Raw genomic sequence first — 18,223 nt, 5'->3', positions numbered from 1 at the left:
CCTCGGTGCACTCCACCGGGGGCGACCTCGTATTAGAGTATTCCCGTGTGATGGAGGCACGGCCCGAAGGCTTGGAGGGCTTAGACGGGGCTGTAAGCATGGGGCTTCCGCCATGCATCGACGTTGTCCCCGAGGCTGGCTTCTTCGCTGTTACAGAACCTGAAGAGGGAAGAGGGGACTTACCCGGGGCCGAGGCTTTCTGTTGTCCCGAGGACTTCGGGGTCGAGTCTCTGGGCGATGCCGAGGTATCCGGGGCCGAGGTCAAGGCCGGGGCCGAGGCCGGGGCCGACCTCGAGGCCGAGGTGGAGGGTTGGTCCGGGTTGAAGAGGTCCGCCATGCGGGCTTTTCTTCGGCGGAGGGCCCGGTTCTGGAAATTAGCGCACTGGGGGCAGGAGTCGGTTGGATGAGCCGCCCCCAGACAGAGAATGCACCGGCGATGCGGATCTGTGAGAGAAAGAAGCCGCTCGCACCGGGTGCACTTTTTAAAGCCGGTCAAAGGCCGGGACATTAAATCGAAAGTAGCCGCGGCTCGATTAGCCACGCAGCTACGGGGACCCGGAAGCTTCCGGGTCGTCGAAAACGAAGCAGGAATCAAATAAAAAAAGTAAAGAATTCGCGCACAGCGACTTAATCGTGAAAAAACAAGAAAAAATCGCGGTGCTAGAAGGCAGTTGGGGCAGAGCCTGAAAAACACGTCTTCTAGGCTCGCGGAAAATTTTGAACTGGAGACCACGAGGGGATGCACCCCCTAGTGGAGCAGGAAGGCACGCATGCGTGGAGCAGCAGAGCAAACTTAAATCTTCAATCAAGTTTGCTTGAAAATGCTTCCGCATCGGGGCTCCTTAGATGACGTCACCCACATGTGAGAATATCATGCCTGCTTGTCCTGGGATAACATTAACTTGCCTAGGGGAGCGTATGGCACTGTGGTTAAATCTACAGCCTCAGCACGCTGAGGTTGTGAGTACAAACCCAGGCTGCTCCTTGTGACCCTGGGATAGATTGTGCCCCAGGTAATTAGATTGATTGTGAGCCCTACCAGGACATGCAGGAAAAAATGCTTGAGTACCTAAATAAATTCATGTAAACCAGGGGTGCCCACACTTTTTTGGCTTGTAAGCTATTTTTAAAATGACCAAGTCAAAATGATCTACCAACAATAAAATTTTTTTAAAAACACACTGTACACAGAGAAAATGTTAATTATCATTTCAATTCGGATTTTTTTTCAGAGGTCAAGGCAGATGACTTTAAAATATGCAATGTTACCTCAGTAACAACTATACTAAAATAGACAAATATACCCCCTCCCCTTTTACTAAACCGCAATAGCGTTTTTTAGCACCGGGAGCTGCACTGAATGCCTTACGCTGCTCTCGATGCTCATAGGCTCCCTGCGCTAAAAACTGCTATTACGGTTTAGTAAAAAGGGGCCACAGTGTAAAATATAGGCAGCAGATATAAATTCTCAAAACGGACACATTTTGATCACTAAATTGAAAATAAAATCATTTTTCCTATCTTTTTTGTCTGGTGATTTCTGGTTGCACTTCCATCTTCTGTAAAGCCAATATTTCTTTCTTTCTGCCTTTATTTCTATCTCCCCCTGCCTGAATACCTTTCTTTCTCTCTTCCCCTGCCCTTCTCTTTATTTCTGCCTTTCTTTCTCTGTCCCCCTGCCATCGTGCCAATTTTTCCACTTCCCCGATTCTTTTCCTATCCCCACCCCCAAACCACCAACGCGATTTCTCCATGCTGCTTCCCCGAGCCAGGCCTGGCGTTGCCTTTGCGATCTTTTTCTCCCTGCTGCTTCTCAAAAGCCAGGCCTGGCGTGTACAAGCGCCGGGCCCACAAGATTTCACCTCTGATGTCAATTCTAACGTTGGGGAGGATGTTCTAGGCCAGCCAGGCAGCGATTGGCTGGCCCAGAACTTCTTCTCCAACGTCAGAATTGACGTTAGAGGTGAAGTCTTGTGAGTCTGGCGCTTACACACCAGGCCTGGCTTGGAGAAGCAGCAGGGAGAAAAAGATCGCAAAGGCAATGCAATCGACTCGCGTTGCCTTTGCAATCTACTGGTCGATTACAATCAACCATTTGGGCACCCCTGATGTAAACCATTCAGAGCTCCCCTGGGTGAACAGTACAAAAAATTGAATAAATCTGAATAATTAGTTTCAATAAGGTTGACCAGGTTACTGAAATTCTAAATCCAAAGTATTGCTGTTCTTTTTTTTTTTCCTCTGTGTGATAAGTTATAGCCTATTTTTTACTGCCCCTCTGGTTGTCACTCTGCAGGTAGCCTATTTTACTGCCCCTCTGGCTGTCATTCTGCAGGGAGTTCCCGCGCTGACGTCTTCTTCTCTGCTGGTCCGCCCACACAGGAAGAGAAGAAAATATCATAAGGGGCGGGACCCGTAAGCCTATTTTTATTCCCGTCTGGTTGTCATTCTAAAAAACTAAAGGGAGTCCCCGCCTTGACGTCTTCTTCTCTGCCGGTCCGCCCACACGGGAAGAGAAGAACGTGTTATAAGGGGCGGGACCGGCAGAGAAGGAGAAGACGGCGTTGTAGGGGACTCCAGTAAATGCATAGCAGCAGCTGTGGCAATCAAAAAAAGAGGAGGTCTGCTGTTAAGGTGGACCAGGATCCTGGAAAATCCGTGAAATCCTGCAAATCCTGCAATTTTACCAGGATCTCAATACAAGTCTATGAGGATCCTGGAAATCCTGCAAATTCTGGTTTTTACCCAGACCCAAATTATGCCTGGAATGCAACTCCTCTGGGTCTACAAGTGTAAGCTACACCCAAATTTTGTACATGTAACATGGCTCCACTTCTGACTTGTGCCTTCATAGTGTGCAGATCAAGAAGTCACAGAAACAAGCAAGAGGCTCATCCTCAAGTCTGCATACAGAATCCCATGACAGTTAAAATGGGCCTACTGATTGGGCAGAAAAATACCCACAAAGGCCTGGTCCTGAATTTAAGAACGACTCATCTAATCTAAAAAAAGCAAATTTCAAATAAAGGCTCTAACATTCACCAACTTAACACACAAAACAATTTTGCAAAGCTTCCACAGAGATAAAAAGAGAGACTATAGACAAGTTATATTTTACGTACTAAATAAAAGGTTATAGCTTTATTTGAAGGCAACCTTTTTTTCACCTTAAGTTTTTCAAAAGCACCAGTTTCACTCCAGTATGGTATGCTATACCTCACCAAAACAAACAAAAAATAGTAAGGAAGCACCACTTCTTACCCCAACAAAAAACTCCTTCACCACATCCAAATCGCCGTTTTTCAAGGCCCACATCAGCTCAGTATCACCCATGACAGCTGCAGGATCAGCCAAAAACGAGAGACAATAATAATTAATTGTTTCTGCACTACCTGCAAACAAAAAAAAAAAAAACCCCACCAACGATAAACAGTGACGTACCTACCGTTATCCCTCTCGCTTACCAGAGGCGAAAATCCGTTTAACGCCCAATACTTCAGTACCTCAAACTTCCGCTTCCTATTTTCATTCTTGCACATGCCCATGCCCATCTTTACTCAAATTTCAACCGGAAATAGGTTTTTTAAAAAACGGATTCTCAAGATCCCATTTGCACTTTCATAAGACGAATTCAAGGCAGCCGATCTCTTTGCAATTTCCTCGTTCTTGTTTTTTTAAGTTTTTGTTTAGAAATTGGCGTAAGCACCTTCTTATTTCCACGCGACTAAAGTCGCCCATGCGTAGTGTTGGTACAAAGCAAGCGATAGTTGGGCTCATGCAAGTGTGGTCTCTGGTGCGCACTGCGCAGGGCTTGTCTTTCTCTCTTGTTTATATTTATTTATAACCTCACCCAATAGCGCAGCTTTCTAAAAGAGGGAGTAATAGTTATTTAGATTTATTAATCGCCTATATGATGAGATTTACCCAAGGCGGTGTATAGCAAATACAATTCAACAATGTGGCTAGTAGTATTCCCTGATTCAGGGGAAAAAAGTTTTCGATTTGATTCAATTTTCCTGCCTAATAGGGCGTTTTTGGGGGAAGGGGTAAAACGCGGACCTCGCGGATCTAAAACCGCACATCCTGAAAAAGCTGAGGTCCGTGCCCCTTTCTGGCTCTGACAGACCTCGATGACAATTGAGCTCTGACAGATCCGTCTCACATGCCCATCGTATATTCCTCATGGCTGTAATGTATCCACATTATCCTAGGGTTTTCATGGGTCCTTGTTTATGTTCTGTATTGGGTATGTTTTTACCCTTTTGTTTTGTTTTTGCATTTAAATTCCATAAAGATACCCAGACTTAAACAAATGAGTACCCGCACTCTGGTTCTCGCTTGCTAACATCCTGCTAGCTGTCATGACGGGTCATTAGCTGCGCCATTTCTTTCCACTCCTTAGATCGAATTCAGCGCGAGCCCTTCTGAGGCTGCGGACCTGGGAGAGCAGGGGCTGCAGGTGGCAGGGGGAAAGAGAATCAAGGGTGGCGGGTAACGATAATAAGTACGCGCATCGGCGCCCCCAGTCGGGGCAGAGATCGGGTGGCTCAGAGCAAGTAACAGAAGCGGTTCCTTCGGCTTGGGCAGATTTCATGGACTGGGGGGTGGGGTGGGGGAGCCCTAGAAAGGTGAGGCAGAAGAAACTTTTCCAATCCACCTTAAGCGGCGGCAGTCGATTCCCCCCCCCCGGCTGGGATTCTCCCCCGCTGGTGACGCGGCAAGGGTTCTGCGGTGAAAGTTGCTGTGTCGGGGTGGGAGCCTCACGTGTGCCTCGCATTTGCGTGCATCCTCCTCCGCGTGAGCCTCATTAGTGGATCTGATGGATCCGTCAGAGCTCAATTGCCATCGAGGTCTGTCAGAGCCAGAAAGGGGCACGGTCCTCAGCTTTTTAAGGATGTGCGGTTTTAGGTCCGTGAGGTCCGCGTTCTACCCCTTCCCCGTTTTTTGTTTAAACGGCCTGGCGGGTTTATTTTTGTAGCCTCTTTCCCCTTTGCCCTCTCCAACCCTACGGCAGTGGTGCAAACTAGCGAATGACACAGGACCAATTTTTCCCATCCCTGCAAGTTCTTTTCATATCCCTGTCTCATTTCTACAAGCTCTGTCATCTTCACAAGCCTCAAACACTAAAATCATAAGTATTCAGGCTTGTGTAGTTAAGGCAGAGCTTACAGGAATGGGTCGGGGAAATTGAGTCCCTGTGTCATTCTTTAAACAAAATAAAAAAGTTTCCTCTCCCCCGCCCCCATTTATAAAGCTGCATTAGTGTTTTTAGCATGGGCTGCTGCAGTAGCAGCTTCAGTGCTCACAGAATTCCTATGAGTGTCAGAGCTGTTACCACTGCAGCTGGCACTAAAAATGCTAGTGGCTTTGTAAAGGGGGGGGGCAGGTTTGTTAGATCCTAGCTAACACCAGCTCAGGATACACATTTCAAATCTGCCATATTGTAATCACAAAATAGAAAATAAAATTTTTTCTACCTTTTGTTGTCTGGTCATCTTATTATTCAAATCATGTTGGTCCCAGGCTCTGCTTTCTGTTTGTCTTCTGTTAACTCGCTCACCAGGGTCTCCTGCCCATTTGACATTTTCTTCTTTCCCCATACTCATCATACATCTTTAGTCTCTGTTCCCACTCTTCCACTGCCATATCCAACATTTGTTTCTTTCCCACTGGTCTACCATCTTTCTGTCTCCCTGCCTTATGCCCTGGGTCAAACCTCTCTATTCTCCATGCAGCATTTCTCCCCTCCACTGTCATGTGCAACATTCCTTTCTCTCTCCCCATGCACCATCTCTCCCTGCCCTCCATCCTATGTCCAACATTTCTCTCTCTTATTGATGCATGTCTCCCTCCCCTCCACCATATGCAGAATAGTTGTGCTGGTGTTGAATAGCCTTTTGTAATTCTCTAAGGGTAATGGGCATATTTAGAGACTCGACCTCTCGATCCGTCAGGGTCGGCAGACCGGAATCCGTGAGGTAGTCTTGGATAAGCGGATCCAAGCCCGAGTCTCTATTACCATACATATCTTGAAAGTGTTCCATTAAAATCCCAGCTATCTGATCAGTTTTATGTTGTAGCCCAGTGTTCTTCAACCTTTTTACACCTGTGGACCGGCAGAAAAAAAAGAATTATTTTGTGGACCGGCAAACTACTAGGACTAAAATTTTAAAACCCCGTTTCCGCCCCATCTCCGCGAGCTCGGTCCCCACAAATCATCTGATCCCATCCACACAAGCCTCAGTTATGATTTTATATTGAATGTATTTTATTAAAGTATAAAAAGAATATTCTATACAATTGTCATTTTATAAATACAAATAATTCAGAGCAAGGATCAACAAAACCCCTGTCTCCCCTCCCCTTCACATATATTCCCTCTACTATCAAGAAAACTGAACAAGCCAAATTATTACAGAATGCTACACAGAAATATCATGCTAACAGAATACTGCAGTCACACATGACAGGAATAGTTTTAGGGGAGTGCAACTAGGGCAACTGCCCCCTGGTCAGAGAGCGCCCTAAGCCAGCTGGAAGCTAAAGAAGCACTTCCTGCGTTTTGCAGTCCCCAGTTATGTCTAACACCAGCTCTAGCAGGATATATATTTCAAATTGATATATTCTAATCACAAAATAGAAATAAAATTATTTTTTTCTACCTTTTGTCGTCTCTGGTTTCTGCTTTCAATCTTCTTTTCACTCTCTTCCTTCCAGCATCTGCCCTCTCTGTTTCTTCAATCCAGCATCTGCCCCTTCCATCCACTGTCTGTCCTCTCCCCCTTCCATATGGTATCTGTCTTCTTTCTATGCCCCTCTCCCCTTTCCATCCAGCTTGTACCCCTCTCTCCTTTTTACATAATTCATTCCAGCTTCATTGCTCTCTTCATTTTTATCTCTCCTACACCAGATCTATCATCGTTGTCCCTCTCTGCTTATTTTTCTGCTGACCCCTTCCTATCATCAATCTCTCTACTTTCTCATGCCTGTGTCTCCCCTTCCCCTCCTCTAATCTCTCTGCCAGCTGTTTCCTTCCTTTTTTCATTCTCCCTTCCCTCCTCCTCCTGTCCAGCAGTAACTCTCTTCCCTTCCTCCCCTCCCAGCAGCATCTCTCCTTCTCCCTCTCCAGTAGCAGCTGTCCCTTTTTTTCCTTGCCCTGCAGCTTCCCAGATTTCTTTCCCTTCTCCCCTCCCAGCAGCATCTCTCCTTCTCCCTCTCCAGTAGCAGCTGTCCCTTTTTTTCCTTGCCCAGCAGCTTCCCAGATTCCTTTCCCTCCTCCCCTCCCAGAAGCATCTCTCCTTCTCCTTCTCCTTCTCCAGTAGCAGCTGTCCCTTTTTTTTTCCTTGCCCAGCAGCTTCCCAGATTCCTTTCCCTCCTCCCCTCCCAGAAGCATCTCTTCTTCTCCTTCTCCCTCTCCAGTAGCAGCCCTTTTTTACCCTTGTCCTGCAGCTTCTGATAGTGGCTTTCTCCCCTCCCAGCAGCTCTTCTTACTTTCCAGCGCAGCGATTCAGGAAGGCAGCCTCAGGTCCTTTGTTGGGTCGCACCGCCTCTGAGGAAAGAGGAAGTTACATCATCAGAGGCAGCCGCGACTCAGCAAAAGCCCCGAGGCTGCCTTCGTGAATCGCTGCACTGGGAAGTAAAGGAGAGCTGCAGAGAGGGGAGAAAGCCACTGTCGGAGGCTCCCCAAGATCTCTCCGGCCCAGCGCAGACTAGAGAGTTGCACGGGGACAGAAATCCCACCCAGGAGGAACTACAATCAATAAATGTGTGGATGAGGAAATGGTGTGAGGAAGAAGTGTTCCACTTCGTGAGGAACTGGACAACGTTCTGGGGCAAGAACAAGCTCTACAGGAGAGATGGGCTGCACCTGAGCGCGGTGGGAACTAGACTTCTAGCAAACAACGTCAGGAGAGGAATAGAACAGGCTTTAAACTAAGAAGAAGGGGAAAGCTGACAGTCAACCAAGTGTTGACGATTCGGAAGAAGGTATCCCGTGAAAATACTAAGGGGAAAAAAGGCTGGGAAGAAACAAGGGACAAATTACAAGAGTCGACTAACCCAGAAAAGGAGGTTAGAAAGATTGTAGCAAAAGAGAAGAAACCAAGGACCGAAGCACAGGGAAAGGAAATGAAGATAAGAAAATACCAGGATCTAAATTGTGTATATACTAATGCAAGGAGCCTAAGAAACAAAATGGGGGAATTAGAAGCCATGGCCAATGCAAAGGACATAGACATAATTGGAGTCACTGAAACATGGTGGAATGAGGAAAACAAATGGGATACAGCACTGCCGGGGTACAAGCTCTATCGCCAGGACAGGTCAGGACAGAAAGGAGGTGGAATAGCCCTATACATAAAAGAAAGCATACAATCGACACGAATGGACACAGTAGAGACGACCAACAAGCTGGAATCGCTATGGGTTAAAATACCGGGAAGGAAAGGGCCTGAAATAAAGATGGGCCTATACTATCGTCCACCCGGGCAAACCGGAGATATTGATGAAGAAATGGAAGCCGAGATGAAGCGAGAATGCAAAAGCAGTAACACGGTTATTATGGGAGATTTCAAGTACCCCGGGATAGACTGGAGTCTTGGAAGCTCAAGATGCGCTAGGGAGACAGAATTTCTGGAGACTACACAAGATTGCTTCATGGAGCAGCTTGTTAGAGAACCAACAAGAGGAAATGCTACTCTGGATCTAATCCTAAATGGGTTAAGAGGATCTGCAAAGGAAGTGGAAGTAGTGGGACTGTTGGAAAATAGCCGTCATAATAAGATCAAGTTCAAGGCTGAGGTTGGAATACCGAAAGGAAAGAGAACCATAGCAACAACTTTTAACTTCAAGAAAGGAAACTACGAAGCAATGAGGAAAATGGTAAGGAAGAAACTTAGGAACACTTCCAGAAAATGGCAAATGGTAGAACATGCCTGGTCTTTTTTCAGGGACATGGTGAGCGAGGCACAAAATCTGTATATCCCCAGATTCAGAAAGGGGTGCAAAAAGAGTCGAACAAAAGACCTGGCATGGATAACTAAAATAGTGAAAGAAGCGATAGGCAATAAGAAAAATTCATTCAGGAAATGGAAAAAGGACAAAATGAGGGGAACTGGAAAGAGCACAGGAAGTATCAAAAAGAATGTCACCTTGTGGTTCGAAAAGCCAAAAGAGTGTATGAAGAGAGGCTAGCCAGGGAAGCACGAAATTTCAAACCGTTCTTTAGATATGTTAAAGGGAAGCAGTCGGCTAGGGAGGGGGGTGGGACCGCTGGACGACGGAGACAGGAAGGGAGTGGTGAAGGAGGAGAAAGAAGTGGCAGAAAGACTTAACATGTTCTTTTCATCTGTATTTACAAATGAAGACACAACCAACATACCGGAACCTGAGCAAATCTTCAATGGAGATCAAGCAGAAAAATTAACATCCATGGAAGTGAGCTTTGAAGACGTACGCAGGCAGATAGAAAAATTAAAAACTGACAAATTCCCGGGTCCGGATGGAATCCATCCAAGGGTTCTGAAGGAACTAAAGGAGAAAATAGTGGAACTACTGCAGCAAATTTACAATCTACCCCTGAAAACAGGCGTGATCCCAGAGGAGTGGAAGATAGCCAACGTTACGCCCATCTTTAAAAAGGGATCAAGAGGTGACCCGGGAAACTACAGATTGGTGAGTCTGACCTCTGTTCCAGGGAAAATGGCGAAAGCACTGATAAAAGAAAACATCGATGAACATCTTGAAAGAAACAAACTTCTGATAACCAGCCAACATGGTTTTTGCAAGGGGAGATCGTGCCTAACAAACTTATTGCACTTCTTCGAAGGAATTAACAAACGGATGGACAGAGGAGACCCCATAGACATCATATATCTAGATTTCCAAAAAGCTTTTGACAAGGTACCCCATGAACGCCTACTTCGGAAACTGAAGAACCATGGGGTGGAAGGAGACGTACATAGATGGATCAGAAACTGGTTGGCGGGCAGGAAACAGAGCATAGGAGTAAAGGGCCACTACTCAGACTGGAGGAGGGTCACGAGTGGTGTCCCGCAGGGCTCGGTGCTCGGGCCACTGCTATTTAATATATTGTGACAGGGAAGCTCCTGTCACAGTGAAAACTACTGCTAAAACTCCCCAACATGCAGCACAGGGTCCTGTAAAACCTGGCATGGAGCCAGGACAGCTGGCTCAGCCAAAAGAATGCAAGAAAAGGCAGGACCCAGCACAGCTCAAGAGCCAGATGGGGAGGGCTCTGAAAACCACTAATTTCCCCTATCACTCCTTTCCCCAAGTCAGAGAGAAACCTGACACCAATTTGCAAAGGGGTGGAGTCAGACCCCGGAGTTTGCAAGCACAGAAGCCTCAAAGGTAAAGTCAGTTAGAGTGGAAAGAGGAGGACACAGCTGGCTCTGATTACGGAAGCCAAACCACTCACAGAGATTCCAGCTTTCACACCTTGCCTAAGCCCCAGCAGGAGCGTTTTGCAGGAAGCCAGTCCCCAAGAAGAGGCAGTACAACACCCGAGAGGTACAGTGACCTGCAGATTAAACCCCAGAAGGAAGGGCTGGAAGTTTACCCCATGGAAATGCTGCAGGAGATTTGGCAGACCTGCAGGGAGGGGGATGGGATGTAAAGCGGGGAATGGATATAGAAATGGAAAGCCAGGGTTCCCAAGAGGGTGAATGGGAAATGTATAGTGACCCTGGGGAGAGTATGTGTGGGGAAGATATGGACCTGGGAGAGTATAGTGTGTGAGAGTCCCAGTTGGTTTCATAAAGAAAGTTTTCTGTTTCCCTTTTTAACTTAAGCCAGTGCATGACTGCAGGCAGGGCGGAGGCAGCCATGCTTAATTAAGGGAGAAAGCCTGTGTGAATAAACCCCTATTCAGACTCCCTAGGAGCCGGATATAACCAAGATAAGGGTCACTTCGGGTGGGACTGGAGACCTTAAACTAAATGGGAGGCGTGGCCCGCACAGCCTGACAGGCAAGGCTGTGAAGGTTCCTTGGGGAGCAGGGTGGGTTAGAGCAAGAAACCAAGTTCACCTTGTTTGAATGTGGGACTATGAAAAGAGCTGATATGTGAAAATGCTGGCATGAGCCGTGCTCAGCTATAAAACAATAAGTTGCTATAGTCTTGAGAGACTGATAAATCCCAGAGGGGATACGAGGCCGTGAGGGCGCTGGATTAATGCAAAGTTTTGAATTTGAGTTTATATTATCTTTCTTTTGATAAGAAGGGGCAATCCAGCTCCTCAGGAAAAAACCCATAAGACTCACCTGGACTGTGATATAGTAGCGTGCAGGATGCACCCAAAGGACTCTAACAAACCAATGTGAATGTTTTCTTTTCTTTTTACTTTGGGGACACTAATAAACCTGGTACTGTTTTTCAAGGAATCCGGTATCCGGGTCTTCCTTTCACAACCATATAAAAGGCGTCCTAAAATTATTGCTTGTGGTCCGAGCCAGGTTTTCCCACCTACTCTGGGACGGGCCCGGCCACAATATTCATAAATGATCTAGAAACAGGGACGAAATGTGAGATAATAAAATTTGCGGATGACACCAAGCTATTTAGTGGAGCTTGGACTAAGAGGACTGCGAAGAATTGCAAAGGGACTTGAACAAAATAGGGGAATGGTTGACAAGATGGCAGATGAAGTTCAACGTTGAGAAATGTAAAGTATTACATGTGGGTAGCAGAAACCCGAGGTACAACTATACAATAGGAGGGATGTTATTGAATGAGAGTACTCAAGAAAGGGACTTGGGGATAATGGTGGACATGACAATAAAGCCAACGGCACAGTGCGCAGCGGCCGCTAACAGAGTGAATAGAATACTAGGTATTACTACCAGAACGAAAGAAGTTATCCTGCCGTTGCATCAGATGATGGTGCGTCTGCATCTGGAGTACTGCATCCAATATTGATCGCCGTACCATAAGAAGGACATGGAGTTATTCAAGAGGGTTCAGAGGAGAGCGACATGTCTGATAAAAGAGATGGAAAACCTTTCATACGCTGAGAGATTGGAGAAACTGGGTCAGCTTTCCCTGGAGAAGAGGAGATTTAGAGGGGATATGATAGAGACTTACAAGATCATGAAGGGCATAGAGAGATTAGAGAGGGACAGATTCTTCAAACTTTCGAATAATAAAAGAACAAGAGGGCATTCGGAAAAGTTGAAAGAGGACAGATTCAAAACAAATGCTAGGAAGTTCTTCTTTACCAAACTTGTGGTGGACATCTGGAATGCGCTTCCAGATGGAATAATAGGGCAGAGTACGGTACTGGGGTTCAAGAAAGGATTGGACAATTTCCTGTTGGAAAAGGGGATAGAGGGTTATAGATAGAGGATTACTGCACAGGTCCTGGACCTGTTGGGCTGCCGCGTGAACAGACTGCTGGGCACGATGGACCTCAGGTCTGACCCAGCGGAGGCATTGCTTATGTTCTTATGTAAATTTTGACCCAGCTTGCTAAACTGGAATCGCTGCTGGAGGATAATTCCACCCGCGTCACCGAGTTGGAGACTCGGGTTTCCACGGTGGAAGATGGGGCTACTATGATGGAGTCTGAAGTGGCAACGCTTACTACACAGTTGCGTACTTGCCAAGACAAATTAGAGGACCTGGAGAACCGTTTGCACCGCAGAAACCTGCGTTTTATTGGCTTACCAGAAACTATTGCTGATTCTGTGCTTCTTTCGGTGGTGGAGCGGTGGTGGCCATGGCTGGCCAGCGAACTTCCGATGCTGGCTTCCCTGGGACCGGCCCGATTTGAGCAGGTGCATCGGGTGGGATCTCGTACTGGAGCCGATCAACGCCCTATAGTGATCATCGGTAAACTTCACAACTATCGCCACAAGGTGGAAATCCTTCGGGCCAACTGTGCCAAATGAGAACCACTGGCATATGAGACTACTCCGGTGAGAATTGGACAGAATTATTCCACTGCGTTGATGGAAAGGTGTAAAGTTTTTCATCCTCTTTGTGCTAAACTAGTGGAGAAGAAGCGTCGTTTTATGTTTCTTTATCCGGCCATTTTAAAAATTAAACAAAATGGAAAGTGGCATGTGTTTGACTCTGTGGACCTAGCGGGAGAGTTTATTAATCGCTTGGAGCCTTCTTCTTCACTCCCTATTTGAACCTTTTCTGCAAACTATTGATCTTGCTGGTATTGGTGGTTGACTTGTTTTGCTTCCTTTTTTCACAAAAACTTCTCTAGAGTTATTACATTACCTATTTTTGAGGACAGGGCACTGAAGGCCTCAGTGTCGTGATCTGCTTCCCTAGGACCCGGAGGGTTCTTGGCAAGCCAGCCATGCAACTGGTTGGGGGGGATTGGGAGGGAGTGAGGAGGTGTTTGGGGATAGTTGTGTGGTGGATGGGGAGGTTTTGGGTTTGGGAGTGTGGGATATCTTGAGGTTGTTTGCGTTTTCCATTCCATTGTATTTAGGGGTTTACAAATGTACAAACTTGTGTGTTTTCCATGTGTGGACTTTTCTGTACCTTCTCTTAGGCCTGGCTGGGAGCCTGGGAGAGTTCATTCGAAGGGCTGGACAAGTGCATTTCCTCTTTTTATTTAATGAGTGCTAATACCTTTCGCATATTGTCCTGGAATGTATGTGGAATTACCTCACCTGTAAAGCGAAGTAAAATATTTCAACGTCTCCAACATCATAAAGCGGACTTGGCCTGTCTACAAGAGACCAGATTGACTGATGCAGAACATGCCAATTTGCTGAGAGGATGGGTGGGTCAGGTGTTTTATGCTTCTTCCCTGACTAAGATGGCAGGAGTGGTTCTTTTGGTACTCAAGGGGTTCCCGGGCAGGGTGGAACAACTCTATAGGGATTCTTTGGGGAGAACTTTATTGTGTAAGGTAATTATGTCCGGATATACCTTTAACCTGTTGGCTATATATGCACCTAACCAATATGATCATGCTTTCTTTACCTCTTTGGCTAGAGTGGGTCTTCGGGATCAAGCTATCCCCTTGATTTTGTTGGGAGACTTTAACCAGGTTCTTGACCTTGATTTGGATAGAATGGGCCCGGGTCCCTCTCAGACCAGGGGTATTCCATTTCTTTGTGACATTTTGGATCTTATTGATCCTTGGCGACTGCTACATTCTAATGAGAGGGATTTTACACATCAATCATGTGCACACAGTACGTTTTCAAGAATTGATTACATTCTGACCTTGAATGCTTATTTGCCCCAGATCCATTCTTCTGTGGTGGGTCCTCTTTCTGTGTCCGATCATTGTCCTATCTGGATTGACATTTTGAGGGGTGACGAAAGTTCTACTGGGGGGACCTGGAAATTTCCATCATATTTAGCCAATAACCTAGATTTCATTAAATACCTTACACAGAAATGGGAGGACTATGTTGCCTTTAACTCACAGCATCAGGACACTCCGCTTTTGTTTTGGGAAGCGGCCAAGTCAGTCCTCCGGGGCAATATTATTTCCTATATCATTGCACAGAGAAAATGACTTTCCCGGGGACTCTTACACTTGGAGAGAGAATATAAAAAACAAACAAATTCATATTGTTCATCCTTTTCCTCAATCACGGGAGGCCATGGTGGCAGCTCAGGTTGCCCTGAACACATTACTACATGAACGCACTCAGAAATATCTCCACTATTCTAGATTTAGTTACTATAAATTTGGGAATAAGTTGGGTCAGCTCTTGGCGAACTTGACGAGACCCAGGCGCCCTAATCATTACATTCCTCGTCTCATGCTTAAATCGGGTAGGGAAGTGACTTCTACTGCTGACATAGCGGATAGTTTTTTAACATACTATACAGACTTTTATGCCTCGGCGGACCCCTAGGGGGGACCAGATGTTGATGACTATTTGGCAGATGCTGGGGTTCCCCATTTGACTTCTCCAGACCGCCTTCATTTGAATCGGCCTATACAGGGTAAGGAACTTCAAGTGGCGGTTAAACAGCTTAAGAGCGGCACTTCCCCGGGTCCGGATGGATTTTACCCCCCGAGTTTTATAAATTTCTTTTTGGTTCCCTTTGTGGCCCTTTGGAAGCCTACTATTCAGCGGCTCTCGCGGCTGGGAAGTTCCCTTTAGGAGCTAATCAAGCGTTTATAACTTTAATACCTAAACCGGGCAAAATTGAGACGGACATTGAATCTTACCGGCCGATATCTTTAATCAATGTGACATAAAAATTTTGGATAAAATCTTAGCCAATAGATTGGCAACACTGTTGCCTACTCTGATTGTTCCTGAACAAGTTGGATTCGTACAACATCGTCACTCAGTCCTGAATGTACGTAGATTACTCACTGCTATGCAGCGATCGTGGGATTCTGGTCTAAAGGGAGTTTTAGTCAGCTTAGATGCGGTCAAGGCCTTTGACCAGGTGAATTGGGCCTACTTTTTTGGGGTGCTCACTTACATGGGTTTTGAGGGGTGGTTCTTTGAGATGGTTCACTTGCTTTATTCAGACCCAACAGCTTGTATTCTAGTGAATGGCACCCGTTCATCTGCATTTCCGATAGCCAGGGGCACTAGACAAGGCAGTCTGCTATTCCCTCTTCTATTCCTTCTATATTTGGACCCTTTCCTATGTACGATATTGTGGGATGATGAGTTGCAGGGCTTGCCAGAGGGAGACTCGCAATTGCGGGTATTGGCGTATGCAGATGATCTTTTGTTGACCCTGGGGGAACCAGAACTATTCTTACCTAGAGCATTGGATTTGTTAGATGAGTTTAGTATGTACTCAGGCATGGTCTTAAATAAACAAAAATCCATGGTATTGCCTTTATCTCAAGAAGTGCAGACTATGTGGCATGGAACTTTCCCCCTTACATGGGCTCCGGGAACTCTTACCTATTTGGGTATTTCTATCTCCCCTGACCTTTCTGCACTTTATGCTTTAAATATAGACCCCCCCTTGTATGTTCCACGCAACAAAAACTGGAGAACTGGAGGGCATATCCACTTTTATTAATGGGAAAAATAGCATTGTATAATATGGTGTTGGTGCCTCAGTGGCTATATGTATTTCAGATACTACCTGTTCTGTTATCTGCTAAACATGATAAAATTATTGGAAAGTATTTACAACAATATTTGTGGAATGGCAAGAGAGCACACTTGTCTTTAACTCATCTGGCACGGCCTAGGGACCGAGGTGGCTTGGAATTACGCAGCCTTCGACTGTTATCTCAGGCATGTTAGATGAGACACCTTAATGATTGGTTCCGGGGGACTAGCCATTTCTCAGCTTCCAGACAGGAACTTTTACTTTGCGCTCCATTTCATTACAGTTACCTGCTTCATGTCAAGCGCTTACCTCCGAAGACCTCTTCAGGAAGGGACCTTTTCTTGATACCACTGAGACGCCTCTGGAAACTCTTGTGTCAGCAACTTTACATACCATTTCAAGTGACCCCCTATTTACCATTGAGGGGCAACGGAGACTTTGCATCGGGAATGGCACCCCTATCATCTAGGGTGTGGAATGACAACTCTAACCAGTATGTTTTTCAATTGGTACATTCTAATGGGTCTTTGAAATTGTTTGATGACCTTAAAAGGAACATGGTTGGATGGTGAAAGACTGGCTTTCTTACCTCTATTATATTCTCTCCTTACCATGGGACTCCATTACTGATCAGCGGATGGAATCACTTTCTGAGGCTTTAAGTTTGTCAGCCCAGGTACCGATCCCCTTGAGATTCCATCATCGTCATCTACAGGAATGTTTGGGTGAGCTTCCCTATTATACTTATGCTACTAAATGGTCTTTGGATCTTCCCTGTGCAGTGACCACTCAAATGATTAAGAGAGGGATCCCTAAAATGGCCCATCTGACATCTATTGTGATACTGATTGAAATAAGAACATAAACATAACATAAGCAGTGCCTCTACCGGGTCAGACCAGAGGTCCATCCCGCCCAGCAGTCCGCCCCCGCGGCGGCTCAACAGGTCATGACCTGCCTTAATCACCAGAAGGGGCCCCCTTGCCCCCTAGGTTTCTCATCGAAGTCCTATCTTCCCATCAATGTCCTAACCCTCCGGCCTTGCACCTGCACGACCTGGTGAGCTGTCTATACTTATGCAACACCCCAGCACCTCCCTCAGTACCCCACGATCCCCTTTTCCCTCAGGAATCTGTCCATTCCTGTTTGAATCCCTGTACTGTACTCTGCCGGATCACTTCCTCCGGGAGCGCATTCCATTTGTCCACGACCCTTTGGGTGAAGAAAAACTTCCTTGCATTTGATTTGAACCTATCTCCCTTCAGTTTCTCTGAGTGCCCCCTCGTACCTGTCGTCCCTTTTAGTCTGAAGAACCTGTCCCTGTCCACCCTCTCTATGCCCCTAAGTATTTTGAAGGTCTCTATCATATCCCCCCTGAGCCTCCTCTTTTCCAGAGAGAAGAGCCCCAGTTTATCCAGCCTCTCAGCATATGGGCAGTTTTCCAGCCCTCTTACCAGTTTCGTTGCCCTCCTTTGGACTCTCTCAAGAACTGCCATGTCCTTCTTGAGGTGCGGCGACCAATATTAAAGAACATAAGAACATAAGCAGTGCCTCCGCCGGGTCAGACCACAGGTCCATCCTGCCCAGCAGTCCGCTCCCGCGGCGGCCCAAACAGGTCACGACCTGTCTGTATCATCAGAAGGGGCTCCCTTGCCACTTTGGTTTCTCATTTAAGTCCTGTCTTCCTATCGAAGTCCTAACCCTCCGGTCTTGCACATGCACGACCTGGTTTGGTTTCTATACTCATTACCTGGTTAGCTTTCTATACTTGTGTTACATCCCAGCTCCTCCCTCAGTATCCCATGATCCCTTTATCCTTCAGGAATCCGTCCAATCCCTGTTTGAATCCCTGTACCGTACTCTGCCTGATCACTTCCTCCGGTAGCGCATTCCAAGTGTCCACGACCCTTTGGGTGAAAAAAAACTTCCTTGCGTTTGTTTTGAACCTATCTCCCTTCAGTTTCTCTGAATGCCCCCTCGTATTTGCTGTCCCCTTCAGTCTGAAGAATCTGTCCCTATCCACTCTCTCTATGCCCCTCATGATCTTGAAGGTCTCTATCATATCTCCCCTGAGCCTCCTTTTTTCCAGAGAGAAGAGCCCCAGCCTATCCAACCTCTCGGCGTATGGGCAGTGTTCCAGCCCTTTTACCATTTTCATTGCTCTCCTTTGTACTCTCTCAAGTACCGCCATG

General features: G+C 46.4%; 1 protein-coding gene across 4 annotated transcripts in view; it reads right to left on the bottom strand.

Annotated features, from left to right (window-relative positions):
- Positions 1–3,805, bottom strand: part of MTPN (myotrophin) — a 205,842-nt gene extending 202,037 nt beyond the window's left edge. Inside the window, exons 1-2 of one of the 4 annotated variants that reach the window (XM_033958119.1) lie at positions 3,446–3,805; positions 3,262–3,338 (exon numbers count right to left, since the gene is read on the bottom strand). In XM_033958119.1, coding sequence (XP_033814010.1) covers positions 3,262–3,338; positions 3,446–3,551 — 183 coding nt within the window. In that variant the 5' untranslated portion in view covers positions 3,552–3,805. Of the gene's footprint in view, positions 1–3,261; positions 3,339–3,441 lie in introns of all 4 variants that reach the window. The other 3 variants (XM_033958118.1, XM_033958120.1, XM_033958121.1) reach the window with 3 other exon arrangements.
- Between the last annotated feature and the right edge of the window lie 14,418 nt (positions 3,806–18,223).

Source organism: Geotrypetes seraphini, chromosome 9, assembly GCF_902459505.1.
Source record: "Geotrypetes seraphini chromosome 9, aGeoSer1.1, whole genome shotgun sequence".
Lineage (NCBI taxonomy): Eukaryota > Metazoa > Chordata > Amphibia > Gymnophiona > Dermophiidae > Geotrypetes > Geotrypetes seraphini.
This window is presented reverse-complemented; position numbering and strand designations above follow the sequence as displayed.